Source organism: Crassostrea angulata, chromosome 9 (genome assembly GCF_025612915.1).
Source record: "Crassostrea angulata isolate pt1a10 chromosome 9, ASM2561291v2, whole genome shotgun sequence".
Taxonomy (NCBI): Eukaryota; Metazoa; Mollusca; class Bivalvia; order Ostreida; family Ostreidae; genus Magallana; species Magallana angulata.
In genome coordinates this window covers 15972587-15988477 of record NC_069119.1, presented here as the reverse complement: position 1 = coordinate 15988477, position 15891 = coordinate 15972587, and the positions used below count along the sequence as shown (strand labels likewise).

General features: G+C 33.3%; 1 protein-coding gene across 5 annotated transcripts in view; it reads right to left on the bottom strand.

The window, feature by feature from the left end:
• The window catches only part of LOC128163472 (uncharacterized), a 38429-nt gene extending 22718 nt beyond the window's left edge, over window positions 1-15711 (bottom strand). For 3 of the 5 annotated variants that reach the window (XM_052827081.1, XM_052827082.1, XM_052827084.1), the window contains exons 1-6: window positions 15626-15711; window positions 11966-12080; window positions 10334-10612; window positions 7324-7524; window positions 5588-5806; window positions 1061-1261 (exon numbers count right to left, since the gene is read on the bottom strand). In XM_052827081.1, coding sequence (XP_052683041.1) covers window positions 1061-1261; window positions 5588-5806; window positions 7324-7524; window positions 10334-10612; window positions 11966-12053 — 988 coding nt within the window. In that variant the 5' untranslated portion in view covers window positions 12054-12080; window positions 15626-15711. The remainder of the gene's footprint in view (window positions 1-1060; window positions 1262-5587; window positions 5807-7323; window positions 7525-10333; window positions 10613-11965; window positions 12081-15625) is intronic. The other 2 variants (XM_052827083.1, XM_052827085.1) reach the window with 1 other exon arrangement.
• Between the last annotated feature and the right edge of the window lie 180 nt (window positions 15712-15891).

The window sequence follows — 15891 nt, the reverse complement described above, 5'->3', positions numbered from 1 at the left end:
ACTGAATGAAAACATGACTGGGTTGTGTCACTTGCGTACTCCCTATGAAAACATAGACCGCTTACTTTTGTCCGGAATATATATCAATGCGTTGTAAGGTTGAAATTAATCCGAATCTTTGAACATTAATCCCTGAAAGTCCATAAACAACTAAAATAAAATCCTGATCGAAATCTATTCCAGTGCATAAGGGAGATAATTACACAAAGGGAAATAATTTGACCTTCTTGTTACGCTATATTATCTTTATTCTATTCGCTTAGGAACGAGCATAAAGATATTTTCCCCCAAAAATTGTTTTCAGAATTAAAACTATACGCTGAAGAAAAGTAATTTAAAACTATAAGAAATAGTTGAATAGAGGTTTTGTTTTGAAAACATATCAGGTAATTAGCGTTATCCACGTATGCGACTGCAAATTTTAAATACCGATCTCGATCCATAATACTTCAAGATAAAAAAAAAAACACCCCAAAAACATCTTCTGTGATTTAAGGAATAAAAATTAATCAACGGTTTGTTTAAATCATGTTTTCTATTTAACAATAAGCTAAACATATTTTTAGAGTGATGAAATAATAAACCTATGCACACTTTTTTTAAAGGAACCTTTTATCAAAATATATATTTGATGATTTTTACCAAAAATACGTCTATTGTGATCCTGAAAAGACCTGTCCTTTGGGTAATATTATTTCCAATTGATCAACGGCGTTAAGGGGTAAACAATATCACTATTTCATAGAAATCTGTTCGTAAATTTAATAAAATTACAAGAGCTAAATTCTCTTTAAAAATTTGTTTTATTTTATCTCTTTTGTAAGCAGATAAGCAAGTGTAATATAAAACTATTTGTTTTGATAAATTAATTCGTTCATTTTCCATATTTTCAGAACCAATGTATAAAATCTCTAAATTTAATTGAGCCTTGATCATAATTTCTCAATGCAGCCAAAAAAAAAATTTGTGAAAAAGTCAGGCCAGGAAACAAAATTAGTTCAGATTTCGAAGTGGATTCCCATATTCTAACGACATTTCATTTAATTTCAAACTTCATTACCCTGAACGTTCCGGTTATAGATGACCACTTTGTCAACGTTGTTAACAGCTCCAAGATCAATTCGAAGCCATGGGTTCCTCTGGGTACGGGTGTGACAAAAATCTTTTGTATTTCCGTTGACACAATATTGTCCTCCGAATCTGCCATAAACACTGCTCATATATGTCTTTTTTCCCAATGCAAGATTTTTAGAACCACCGACTGCAACAAAAAAGAAAAAAAGGATGACATCAATCTTGTATTTCAAATGAAGGTGGGTCTCTCTCTCTCTCTCTCTCTCTCTCTCTCTTTCTCTCTCTCAAGTGTTTAAGACTAAACCATTGACATAAAGCTTTGATATAATTTAAAAGAAACTGAAATAAGAGGCCCACGGGTCACATCGCTCACCTGAGCAACAATAGGCATCATAAAATCAGCTTCAGGAAGTCAAAATACAAAAATGTCTGGACAGTGTGATATAAAACATGAAGAATAGATCGTTTATATAAAAAAATCTGTTTCCTCCTGGATATTCTTATATTTATAATCAAGTCCCTTTTTAACAGGATGGTTCTATAATCATATCACATTCATCATTGCAGTTCTCAAAAAGACCCTTAAAGGTCATATGAAACGATATCCTGACCATATTGAGTTATATACGGGAATGAGTTCATAAGTGCCTATTTAATAAGACTGACATTGTTTTTTGAATATTTTATGCAAAATGTGAGCGCCACAGTCGATAAAAATCACTTAATCGGGAAAAGGAACAATGACTTAAGCGGCTTCCCTCCCTTGCTTATGACGTCAGTAAGACCCAATAGCCTTATATAAAGCTGTTGTGAATACAAAAATCCATGTCATTTTGCAGCAATTTAAAAGAAAAAAAATACTATTTTATATAAAAACTTGTATAATTATACAATAATCAACCACGACAGTATTTTTTCTCTGAAGAAATGAAATCGTGTGTGTTTATATTTAATAGCGTTTTCATAGCGTGTACATATTCAGTTTCGAGACTGCACGGAGAATGAATAGAATGAAACATAGAATGAATCTTCATAGATCCAGATGCAAGTATAATATAATTTTAATATATGCATGTACATATGTTTTATTTTGATCTTTTTAATGAAATTGACAAATTCAAAAATAACTTTTTTCCCATTTGCCCGTTCATGCAATTCATTAAGATTTGTTTCCCCTAAACAACTTATAGGCCTCGTGGTGCCTCATTCGCTTCACGATTATATTGTTTGTTTCGCTTTCAAATTCACAAATATGTTACAATTTAATCATTTTTTAGTCTAAGAGAAATTTCTTCAAATGTTCTGTTTTTGAAACGTGTACTTATGTGTGCGTTGTTTGATTTTACAACGTGTATGTGCGGTGTTTACTCACAGATCCTTCTTCCGCAATTTTTTCTTTCGTTTTTTTTTATCATTATTGATCCTTGTTCTTAATAAAATCTGTTGATTATCTTCACATTTGTTCACAACTATCTTTATCAAACAACCGATTTATTTACCGATACTTTTCTAAATCTTTAAATAATTAAAGATGTTTTCCTTTGTACAACTGAATCCCCAATGTGGCCCCAAACTACTCCTAAAGATTGTGATTTGAACAAATTTAAATCTACACTATATGATGTTGCTTTCACTAAAGTTACAGCTTTTCTAGGCAAATGTTTTTAAAGAAAAGATTTAAAGATATTTATCTATATATTCCTATGTACAAATGTGCCCCCTCCCCCCAATTGTGACTTGTGACCCCGTCCTACCCCCCAAGAATCATGATTTGATAAAACTTAAAAACTCACTACCTGAGGATGCTTCAAAACATGTTTCAGTTTTCCTGCTCAAATTGTTCTTGAGAAGAAGATTTTTAAATATTTACTTTATATATTCCTATGTAAAACCCCCCCCCCCCTCCATTGTGGCCCAACCCTAACTCAAAGGGTAATGATTTTCACAACTTTGAATTTTCACGACCTAAGGATGCTTCCATATAAGTTTCAGCTTTCCTGGCCAAATGGTTCTTGAGAAGAAGATTTTTAAAGATTTACTCTATATATTCTTATGTAAAAAGTCGACCTTCCATTGTGGCCCCACCCTACCAGAAGGTCATGATTTTCACAACCTTGAATGAACACCACCTGTGAATGCTTTAAAACAAGTTTCAGCTTTTTTGGCTGATTGTTTTCTGAGAAGAAGATTTTTAAAGATTTACTCTATATATTCTTATGTAAAAAGCCAACTCCCCATTGTGGCCCCACCCTACCCCCGAAGGTAATGATTTTCACAACCTTGAATCAACACTACCTAAGGATACTTCCATATAAGTTCCAGCTTTCCTGGCCAAATGCTTCTTGAGAAGAAGATTTTTAAAGATTCACTCGATATATTCTTATGTAAAAAGCCGACTCCCCATTGTGGACCCACCCTATCCCTGAGGGTCATGATTTTCACAACTTTGAATATGTACACTACCTGGGAATGCTTCCACAAAAGTTTCAGCTTTCCAGGCTTGATGGTTCGTGAAAAGAAGATTTTAAAAAATTTCTCGAAAATTTTCAATAATTCCTGATGATCTCCCTTTGCAAAAAGGAGTCATCCTTAAATTTCGGTCGATGTGGAGGAGACTTTTCAGTATAACTATCGTAACGATAAAGCCGATGGACCAGTTAACTGGCTTAAATTTGCTAAGGAAATCTCCTCGTGTTTGAGAGGTGCATGTATGGGGCTTTACCTAAAAACAAACTAAATTAAACAATGTAATTTTCTTTTTTGTGCAAAAAGTCAACCTGCCAAGGATGGAACAATATTAACATCACGAAATCACCCCATGTTTCTACTGGCACTGTACCAGTTATCGGCTAAAATTTAATGTTTTCTTTTCGTTTTTCTTTTTTCTTGATATTTTTGGATAAAACTTGCCACATTTTAAATAATGAACTCCTTATTCAGCAATCTGTTAGTTTATATCATTTTTAAGAACCGCAAACATCTTGTTTTGTGATTTTTATCAGGCCCCGAATTTGCCGAGTTTTTACGACCTACTTTACCAGTTATCGGCTTCGTGATAATAACATAGTAAAATCCCTGTACATGTTGATTTTATACTCTGCTGAATAAAATTTGAATTATGTCCCTTGTGGGGTCAGACTAAAGTAGTCGGGGTTGTGATACATTATAAACAAAACTCAATTATTCTTTTATTATCATACGGTAATTCACCAAATCGTACACGTATTCAATACATAATTGTGCAATCAGGCGTTCAACTGCGCTACGAATCTCTCGGAAATTAATGAATTCCTTTTGTTTATACATGTTATATGTATTGATATTATATGTCAAATCAAAGAAGGGATATAATAACCTATCACAAAGACGTAATATTCTATTTTTAACTTATTACGTCATTTTCCCCACTGCTGAAAGTGCAAAGATGTAAAATCAGCAGTAAACAATGATCGTTTAAGCTCATGTTTAAAACATATTCAAGAAAGTTTTCAATTAAACCTACTTTTCTTTATTCGAAAAAGACGACTGAATTAAAAAATCTTGGATTGTCCCGTGCTATAAACCCGAAACCTCAGTTTAGCCGATAACTGGTCTTAGCCGATAATTGGTACAGTATCAGTATAGTTATCTTTCCTTAAAGCTGACATGAATTCATAAATATGCATTATTTCCCTTTTATCTCCGACTACCGCCATATTAGTTGTCGATTTCTATTGTTCTGTTCATCGCTACACACCCCCTATATAAACTGAGAGCACTGTTCATGCTTCATCGCATTCAGGTATTTCATGCACCCGAACACGTTGCCTTGGACGAAAAGACGTGTAGAAACGCGTTTTGAAGAAAAATAAAATGACAACCACTGCACTGACAAGATATATCCAATACACGATGGAACAAGACAGACTGAAATCCAGGCGCAGATACTTATAAAATTCCTCGATAATTGTGGACCGTTTTCCTATGTATGTTATAACATCACACATGCGCAAACAACACACTGTGGCAGATCGAGCAATGTCAATGATCGCATGGATTTTAGAAACGGTGGAACGGATGGAAACGATGTGACATTGTCATTTTCTTGGATTTACTATCATTTATCTACTGTGTTCGATGTAGTGCCACCGGGATTTTCAAAAAGACGCAGACGTTATTCACTCTGTATGAACGACACACGTGTTCGATGTGAATGCGTAGTGAGGCAGCACTGTATGTGCAAAATAATTAAGATATCTGGAAAATCCTTTCACAGAATAAACATATTTTGTATTTCATTGTGTTCTTTATTCTTTACTACAAACATTTTACTACAATGTGTAGTTCATGCATTTAGAAGTCCGTGCAACCTGAATGCCTCGATCGGAAAGCAACCGACCGTAACTTTCTCAACCGATATATATACCCCAGTGGCATTAGAGGAGCGATCGAAACTAATATGGCGACCAAATGTTTTTATGAATTCATGTCAGCTTTAATAACAACTGTTTAAACTGTATCATTAATTACTAACCCTTACCCTTAGCAACAGGGTTTCCAAAAACTTGCACGTCGGCAAGTTGTAAAATTGTGTTCGCCCTGGCTTGTATTTGAATAAAACGTCCTTTCATTCCACCAGGACACTTGATTGTTATCTTTTGACTGTTTTTTCCGGGTCCTCTGAAATACCCACATTTCCTCAGTCTATTTATTGATACTCCAACATGTATGAATGCATTCCTAAAACGTCCTCCTGAAATAGAAATGAAAAAAAAAATTATCAACTGTAAACGAAAGGTACAAATTGTATCTGAACTACTGAAATCAGATTTATACATGTATGTATATTGCATCGTCGGTGACCCACGTGTGATTTACATCGATTCTCTCCACTTGTGGACTCAAAACCGTGGTTTGCAACGATGGTATATTTGTTGTGAATTTGAAATAGCTGTACTCTGTCCTAATAAATCTTACCATCAAATGAATATAGCCTAATTGTTGGACATTTATAAAGAAACCCCTTCAGGTAAAACGTCACAAAACAACACCTGACGTAATTCACGCGTTATTACGTCTTCTCCGTGTCCGACCTAATTAAGACCTACGGTTAAAACGTGTATCTTAAAACAAAAAATTCAAGCTGACCTAGAAATTGATTCAAAATAAATCTATTTAAAACCCTGAGAATCAATTAGGCCAATTAATCGACTGAATGAAAACATGACTGGGTTGTGTCACTTGCGTACTCCCTATGAAAACATAGACCGCTTACTTTTGTCCGGAATATATATCAATGCGTTGTAAGGTTGAAATTAATCCGAATCTTTGAACATTAATCCCTGAAAGTCCATAAACAACTAAAATAAAATCCTGATCGAAATCTATTCCAGTGCATAAGGGAGATAATTACACAAAGGGAAATAATTTGACCTTCTTGTTACGCTATATTATCTTTATTCTATTCGCTTAGGAACGAGCATAAAGATATTTTCCCCCAAAAATTGTTTTCAGAATTAAAACTATACGCTGAAGAAAAGTAATTTAAAACTATAAGAAATAGTTGAATAGAGGTTTTGTTTTGAAAACATATCAGGTAATTAGCGTTATCCACGTATGCGACTGCAAATTTTAAATACCGATCTCGATCCATAATACTTCAAGATAAAAAAAAAAACACCCCAAAAACATCTTCTGTGATTTAAGGAATAAAAATTAATCAACGGTTTGTTTAAATCATGTTTTCTATTTAACAATAAGCTAAACATATTTTTAGAGTGATGAAATAATAAACCTATGCACACTTTTTTTAAAGGAACCTTTTATCAAAATATATATTTGATGATTTTTACCAAAAATACGTCTATTGTGATCCTGAAAAGACCTGTCCTTTGGGTAATATTATTTCCAATTGATCAACGGCGTTAAGGGGTAAACAATATCACTATTTCATAGAAATCTGTTCGTAAATTTAATAAAATTACAAGAGCTAAATTCTCTTTAAAAATTTGTTTTATTTTATCTCTTTTGTAAGCAGATAAGCAAGTGTAATATAAAACTATTTGTTTTGATAAATTAATTCGTTCATTTTCCATATTTTCAGAACCAATGTATAAAATCTCTAAATTTAATTGAGCCTTGATCATAATTTCTCAATGCAGCCAAAAAAAAAATTTGTGAAAAAGTCAGGCCAGGAAACAAAATTAGTTCAGATTTCGAAGTGGATTCCCATATTCTAACGACATTTCATTTAATTTCAAACTTCATTACCCTGAACGTTCCGGTTATAGATGACCACTTTGTCAACGTTGTTAACAGCTCCAAGATCAATTCGAAGCCATGGGTTCCTCTGGGTACGGGTGTGACAAAAATCTTTTGTATTTCCGTTGACACAATATTGTCCTCCGAATCTGCCATAAACACTGCTCATATATGTCTTTTTTCCCAATGCAAGATTTTTAGAACCACCGACTGCAACAAAAAAGAAAAAAAGGATGACATCAATCTTGTATTTCAAAAGAAGGTGGGTCTCTCTCTCTCTCTCTCTCTCTCTCTCTCTCTCTCTCTCTCTCTCTCTCTCTCTCTCTCTCTCTCTCTCTCTCAAGTGTTTAAGACTAAACCACTGACATAAAGCTTTGATATAATTTAACAAAAACTGGAAAAAAACCTTCAATTCTTGCCTTTTATCTGCGTTAATATGATAGTATCATAATGTAAAGAAAATCTACAGAAATTCGTCAAATAGCATGCGGAATGAAACAAATTTCTGTTTTACATAAATATTATTATAGCCCACATAGTTATAAGTCAGTTTTTCATACAGATGTGGGAGAATAGAGAAGAAAATTTTTAAAAATTACATGCATCAACACTATATTGCCATATTGCCCTCCCCCCAATCATTGTTCTGAACCCCTGACCCAGGGGCCATGAATTTCAAAATTTAGGTAGATGAGTTAATGGATATCATAACCATGTTATGTATTCAGTTTTTTTGCCCACATGTGTGAGAGTAGAGAAGAAGATTTTCTAAGATTTAATACATTTTACTGTATGGCCATATTAGCCCAACCCTAGAGCCTAAACCCCTGACACAGGGGTGATGATTTTGACAATTTTGGTAGAGGAGTTAGTGGATTTAATAACCATGTATTCAGTTTTTAACAAATATATATGGGAGTAGAGAAGATTTAATACATTTTTACTATATGGCCATATTAGCCCCACCCTAGAGCCTGAACCCCTGACACAGGGGTAATGAATTTCACAGTTTTGGTAGAGAACCTCATGGACATCATAATCATGCATTTAGTTTTTAACAAATATGGAGTAGAGAAGAAGATTTTCTAAGATTTCATACATTTTAACTACATGGCCATATCCCCATCATAGAGCCTCAACTCCTGACACCGGGGCCATGAATTTCACAATTTTGGTAGAGGGCCTCATGGACATCATAATCATGCATTTAGTTTTTAACAAATATATATATGGGAGTAGACTAGAGAAGAAAATTTCTAAAATTTAATACATTTTAACTATATGGCCATAGTGGCCTCACCCTAGAGCCTGAACCCCTGACCCAGGGGCCATGAATTTCACAATTTTGATAGAGGGCTTCATGGACATCATAATCATGCATTTAGTTTTAAACAAATATATATGGGAGTAGAGAAGAAGATTTTCTAAGATTTAATACATTTTACTATATGGTCATATTGGCCCCACCCTAGATCCTGAACCCCTGACATAGGAGTAATCAATTTCACAATTTTGGACATCATAATCTTTAACAAGTATATATGGGAAGAAGATTTTCTAATTTTAAATACATTTTTACTATATGGCGATATTGGCCCCACCCCAGAGCCTGAACCCCAGACACAGGGGTCATGAATTTCACAATTTTGGTAGATGATTTAATGGATATCATAACCATTTATTCAGTTTTTTGCCCACATGTGTGGGAGTAGAGAAGAAGAATTTCACAATTTTGGTATAGGGCCTCATGGACATCAAAATCATGCATTTAGTTTTTAACAAATATATATGGGAGTAGAGAAGAAGATTTTCTAAGATTTCATACATTTTTACTATATGGCCATATTGGCCCCACCTTAGAGCCTGAACCCCTGACATAAGGGTCATAAATTTCACAATTTTGGTAGAGGGCCTCATGGACATCATAACCATGCATTTGGTTTTTAACAAATATACATGGGAGTAGAGAAGAAGATTTTCTAAGATTTAATACATTTTTATTATATGGCCATATTAGCCCCACCTTAGAGCCAAAACCCTGACCCAGGGGCCATGGATTTCATAATTTTTGTAAAGGGTTTCATGAGCATCATAACTATGCAACCAGGTTTTTCTTCACATGTGTGGGAGAAGAGAAGAAGATTTTTGAAAATTTGGCTTTTTTTTTTGCGTATTTGACCCCACCTGTGCCGCCCCGGGGGTGGTAGAGCCATGAATTCCACAATTTAGATTTCTCACACCAAAAATAGTAATAATCAGCCTTGTAGTTTTTAAGAAGAAATTAAAAATGTAAAATTGTTAACGGACGATGCACAACGATGGATGAAAACAGTTAACACAGGTGACTTAAAAAGTGCCTTTGTCACCTACAGTACTGTCATTACTTCTCATCATGATATCTGACGACATAACATAGGGCATAACTATCTGACAAGTGGTTGGAGAACTGTGATACCACAGAAGTGTATCTGTATTAGAACTTTGATATAATAGAAACAAAATAATTCCTGCTTAAACCTTTAAAGGAGAATGGTCACGATTTTGGTCAAAAATTATTTTTCCAATGTTTACAGTGCTTCAGTACGGCATTTTTAATATGCAACCAAAATTTGAGTGTCATTTGTTGAGCATTAAGCGAGTTACAGAGCTTACAATTCTTTGCTATGTAAACAAAGCTTTAGTTTGCATTTTGAATGTTCAAGATAACATTCTGGTTTTAGACCTAAAAAGAATGTGTTAAACGTTAGAAACTGTTTCTTTATGCTTAAAATGACAAGGTAGATAGACAAATCAGCTTGAAAAAGATTTCGTACTGGTACAATGAACCTATGTAAACAAAAGCAAGGCACGAGCCTTGTTTACATTCCAAAGAATTTTGAAGCCTGTATCTTGCTTAAACTCTTAGACTCGCTGACACTCATTTGTTTATTAGAAATGCATTCCTACAACATTATAACTAATAAAAACAAAGTAAATAAAATTTGACCAAAATCGTGACCATGCCCCTTTATAAAATTACCTTGAGTGGGCGGTCGTGGATTAATTTTTTTATTTTTATTGGTTGTCGGTCTTGGTGGCGGTTTTGGTGGATTTTTGTTAGTTGGCGGTCGTGGTGGTTTAACTGTTTTCTTAGTTGGCGGTCGGGGTGGCTTAGTTGTAGGTAGTTTCGATCGTCCATCTAGTCTATATTTAGAAACGACGTCAACATCAATATATCCTGATCCAGATTTCACTACTGCATAAGTTTTCTGGTGCTCCCAGTTCCATTTCACTCCTTTGATCAGTTGATCCATTTGCCCTGGATTTGCAAATGCAAAAAAAAAAAGATAAATAAAAAAAAAATAAAAATAAAAAATAAATATATGTATCATTAAATGGTTTTTTTTAAAAATTGGTATTTAATTTAATTGGCAACAGTTTTTACCAGTGCATATATTTGAGGTGAAAGCTTAAGACTTGAGGCTGAGTATTGACTGAGGGAAAATTGGTGGCGATGGGGCCTGATAGGACAACATTTATTTGATTTTGATAAAGTGGACCAGTAAAGAAAACGATTGAAGCTTGGCGGAATATTACTAAGTCACAGAGCGGTTAGAAATTTGAAAACATTGCGATTGAAAACTGAGTTAGAGTCCACTGAGGAACTTTCAGAGAAAATTCTACCGCAGAATCAGATTCAAGAACATAATGATTTTTCTCCAACCTTATTAATTTAGAGACAAGCAATCCTAATTCATTTACAAGGTATATCGATGTATATATACATGTACAAAGAAAAAAATAATTATGTTTATCTTTGGCGGCAATTTCATGCGCTTATCTTAAATAAATATATTATTATCATAACAACGTCAATAGAATCTATCAGATCTATATCATATATGTCATATAGGATCATATAATTTATATAACTGATATAATAAAATCCAACTTTTTCAGCGGAGGGGGGGGGGGGGGATTACCGACCAGTGACTTTCTTTTATCGGGAAGTTTCATTCAACGGTAAAGAGGGATCGGAATACGGCAGAAATTTAAACGGTTATATTTATATTCTACAGTGTTTTCCCATTAAATTCCGCGATGTTTAAATGCCTCTAAATGCAACACATATTCACTGCGTATAAATTTACGAGTAATTTACATAAGTAGTTCTCAAACAGTGATTTCTATGTTATCGGTTAAAAAATGCATTTCATGAATGTTGTCAAAACACCGTGTTTTATAATTATTCAACAAAAAAGTTGACTCGTCGATCTCATCTCAACAGTCTGTGTGAAAACCAGTTTAAACCGGTTTTACAAAACAGCTGTTCTTGCTGTTACTTATTCACTCCCTCCGTGATCTGCACTTTATATCGATTTATTTAAGTAAACAATTGATTTCTTCAGTAAGGGAATGTAAATATAGCATTAAATGATTTATTTTTGACGTCGTCGTGTCAATAACTGCCGTCAGGTGAGCAGACAAATTATCATAAGGCGCTGACGCGCGTTATTCAATTTGTCTGCTCACCTGACGGCAGTTACTGACACGACGACGTCAAAAACAAATTATTCAACGATATAGAATTCATACACAAAGTTTGAAGATTGAAAATCAACTTTATATATATGCAATCAATAATGCAATATTAAAATTTTTAATATATTACTTTTGTTTGGCAACGCTCCATCGCTTATACTGGTCTGTAAATAGACACAGAGCGCCCCGAAGAGCACAGACAACCAGTCCACGAGCATTCTGGTAAACTTCTGTGGTCAGCTTTACTGAAATAAAAGAAAACAATAATTATACAGGAATATCAGCAAAAAGAGTAATCGTATCCCATTTTCAACCTTGAGATTCTGAATAGAAGAAATATATAAATATCTGGTTTCTGTAGTGTATATGAATTTTGCAAAAAAAAATCACTGAGCACTTTAATGTTATAACATTGCAATGCACTTTCCTTTTACTGTGTGCAAAGCTTTACATTTGAATCATTGTCATACAACTTCGCATGGCGCTATACAACGTATTGTAGTAATACAATTTTAAAGATTTTTCCATTAGGCCTATTCATAAAACTTTGGCCAGTCGATCAACAATATTCAGAACTCTATATAAACACGTCCTTTCCCGATTCCATCGATTTTAGCTCGATATTTGATGTTTTCAAGATGTTGAAAATCGTGCAAGCCGTGCATAGAACTTTCGAGTGAATGATGATGTCAGATTTATGAATTATAAATTTATCAAAGTGAAAAAAAAAAAAGTTACCAATCATTTATGAATCCACATTTTAAAAAGTTGTGCCCCTTGGCCTTTGTCGCAATCTTTTTTTTTTTTTTTTTTCTTGGGGGGGGGGGGGGGGGGCTCAAAGTAGTCTGTGGCTTAAGGGTTGGTAATTTTGTCAATAAAAACGCGTCTCTGCCTTGTACTTTGATTGTCCAGGTATAGACCGATCCTCACTTTCCAAAACTTTTGTTCTGTGGCCGCCATCTTTGAGGGAAAACCCATATATTTCTCACAGCAGCCTTTGTAGTTTAGAGGGTTGTAACTTTTTAAAGTGTCATTTGACATTAGAATTCCGTTTCCGTTGTGAATTTTTTTTAAATATTTTTTTTTTAATTTTATTACAGGAACCCAAATATTTGGTTGCATAAAGAAGGGGGGAAGTCATTTTTCCCCCTTTTGACATTTGGGTTGACCCCACAAAGAAAAATAACTTTTGCAAAGTGAGGATTAGCTGTTATCATAAAACAAAGGGCCTACCTAGGACATGTAAAGAAGAAATCCTAGAATTTTGTCTGTGTCCAATTAATTTTTGACTTGTTCCAGAGTCATTTCTTAACCAAAACCCCGATATTGATAAATACTGAATTTCTTATGCTAAATATGCTTGTTTACTTAGTACATGTATTATCATATTTTTCCAACTCTTAATTTCAGAGATGTGATGTTAACAATCCTTAAGGATCATTTATAGTGGAGCACTTAAAGAAATTCATTGTATTAACGCTGTGTTTGAAATACCAATTTCGAAATGAGTCATCAAAAATCATTCTAACGGATATCAAAAAGTCAAGTGCAAATTTTATAAAATCTGCATAAAATTAAATTATCAAATAATATATATAAATCAAAACCGATAAACAAAATATGATGTCAGAGAGCCTTTGAAACTCAAGGTTTGTTTTCAGTTAAATACTATATAGTACATGTATATAGTAAGAGGAAAATAAAATATGACAACCTTTTGCGAAGTGAGTAAGTATATATATATTAAAATTAAATTTTAAATGAAATGTAACGGAAGCGAAACTTTGGGGTAGATTATAACATGTTAATTCATCGTATAATAAAGTTCTTATTTATGCAATCCAATATTTAATGTTCATTCTTTTTAATATATGTCATAAATATTAACAACAAATATATACGTGCCATAATATTATTTGGCTAAATCTTATATCTTTATATTTACATCTCCCAAGTATTATTCCCTCTATTTCTTACGGAAACTTATAGTTAATTCATAGCTCTATAGAAACAGCCAGACTGAAATCAACACGCCCCATTTATCGATTGGCGGCTGAAACTGACAAGAAACTGACAGGACAGATATCGACACGCCCTGTTTATCGATTGGCCCAAACCTATAGCGACCTAGGAAAAATCACGGACTGCACGAAATAATCATGATGTCAGACTCAAAGTCTCACAGGAGACGATTTGGCTGTTTCTTTTAGCTAACTTACTTACGTACATCAACAGTAATTTAGTGAATTTTACTTACTTTTCCTAATCAATTTATCGATTAGCTTAAAGAAAGATGTTAATATAAACAATAAAATGCTTTCTTTGATGATTCATTCGGGTTATGAAGGTAGTGATCATTGCAGTAAATTTACATAACCAGCTAACGCGGGTTATGTATTTTTTCTGCAATGTCACTTTACCTTCATATCTCGAAAGAATCACCAAAGAAAGCATTTTATTGTTTAAATAAGGGGTTATATCTTTTTTCATTGTGCCTTGTATCTGTATGAAATTAAAAAAAACTTAGAATAACAAATAAAAGTCGTTTACAGGCTAAATTCAGTATCAAACTTTGTATACCACGGCCACAGATTCTACGTTATACATAGGCTAAAGTGCAGTAATAAATGCGCTCAGATTTGTTTGTTTCAAAAGTGACACTTTAAAAAAAACCGCCTTTTTTTTTACCACCATGACTCAATATCAATTACAGAGTACACTCGGATGCCAAAAAATCTAATATTTTCCCTACATATTTCATTGAATACAGGGCTTATTTCTCAAAGGTTTTCTGATGTAAGTTTTTGACAGATTTTGATGAAATTTATATCGATTAATGCTGATTCAATATGCACTTTTTGGCATAGGAAATAGTTTTAATAACTCAATTTTAAAATTTGGTATTTCAAACGCATACCAACATCAAAATACATGTATTGTTTTAGAGCTGTACTATATACCGGGTATATCTTTTGCAAAATGCGAACCAAATGATCTTACTTTGGATTGTTTATATCAAATCTCTGGAACTGATGACTGGGAAAAAATTTATATAGTATGGCAAAAAAGGGAGAGAAATGAATTGTGCATTTTTCATTCAAATCTTATCAAAATTGGTCTATAGTCTATATAGGGATTATTTTTTGTAACAATTCTTTGAAAATCTTGGTTTTCAATTAGATATGTAAACATTTAATTTTGGTTGTAACGCGCTTTCTGATTGTCTAAAAAAAATATTTTATATCGTTTAAAGAATGTTGCCTACGTCATAGTAAGACTAACGTTAAAAACGTTTCAATACGCCTGACGTTACGTTTGAATTTTGTACAATTTTACGTCATTTTAAAGGTCAAATGACCGTTTTTATCTACAATAAAGAGTAAATAAATTAAATTATAAACAATGAATTCAATATTTATTAGTTTTATACGATATAAAATGGTTTGAGACAGTTTACGCTTTTTTATAAACCGCTTCGCGGTTTATAAAGCGTAAACTGCCACAAACCATTTTATATCGTATAAAACAAATAAATATTGAATTCATTCCTTAAGTGAAAAGATATAGAATTGAAATAATTTTGGTACCTGATTGAGTGAGTGTATTGTTTACAGTACAATACGTACTGTAAAAAATAACCATGACACGGTACACGTATGTTTGAACATTTGAAGAGAAAATTTCCCTATAGGCTATTAATTTACATGTATTTTACAAATGTTTGTACAGATATTTGTCTTTATAGTGTCAAATAATGGGCTGGTATCTATATAAACGAGTTTTTTCTTACCGTAATTTCTATCTGCGCCTGCCGTTCGAATATGGATATCTTCTTCGTCTGCTGAAATATGACGTCATATCCTTGCAAGTGACGACATAATGCTTTAACAGTTCAGGCGGGTTATCGTATTGTATAGTTAGACATAGATTTTTTTATTGAAGTCATACGTAGCTTTGAAAATAAGTGCAACATATTTAGACGTATAAGAATAAATGCGGAATAAATATATGTTAAACTCGTAGTAAAATATCTAAAGACCACCAAATAATCGGGAT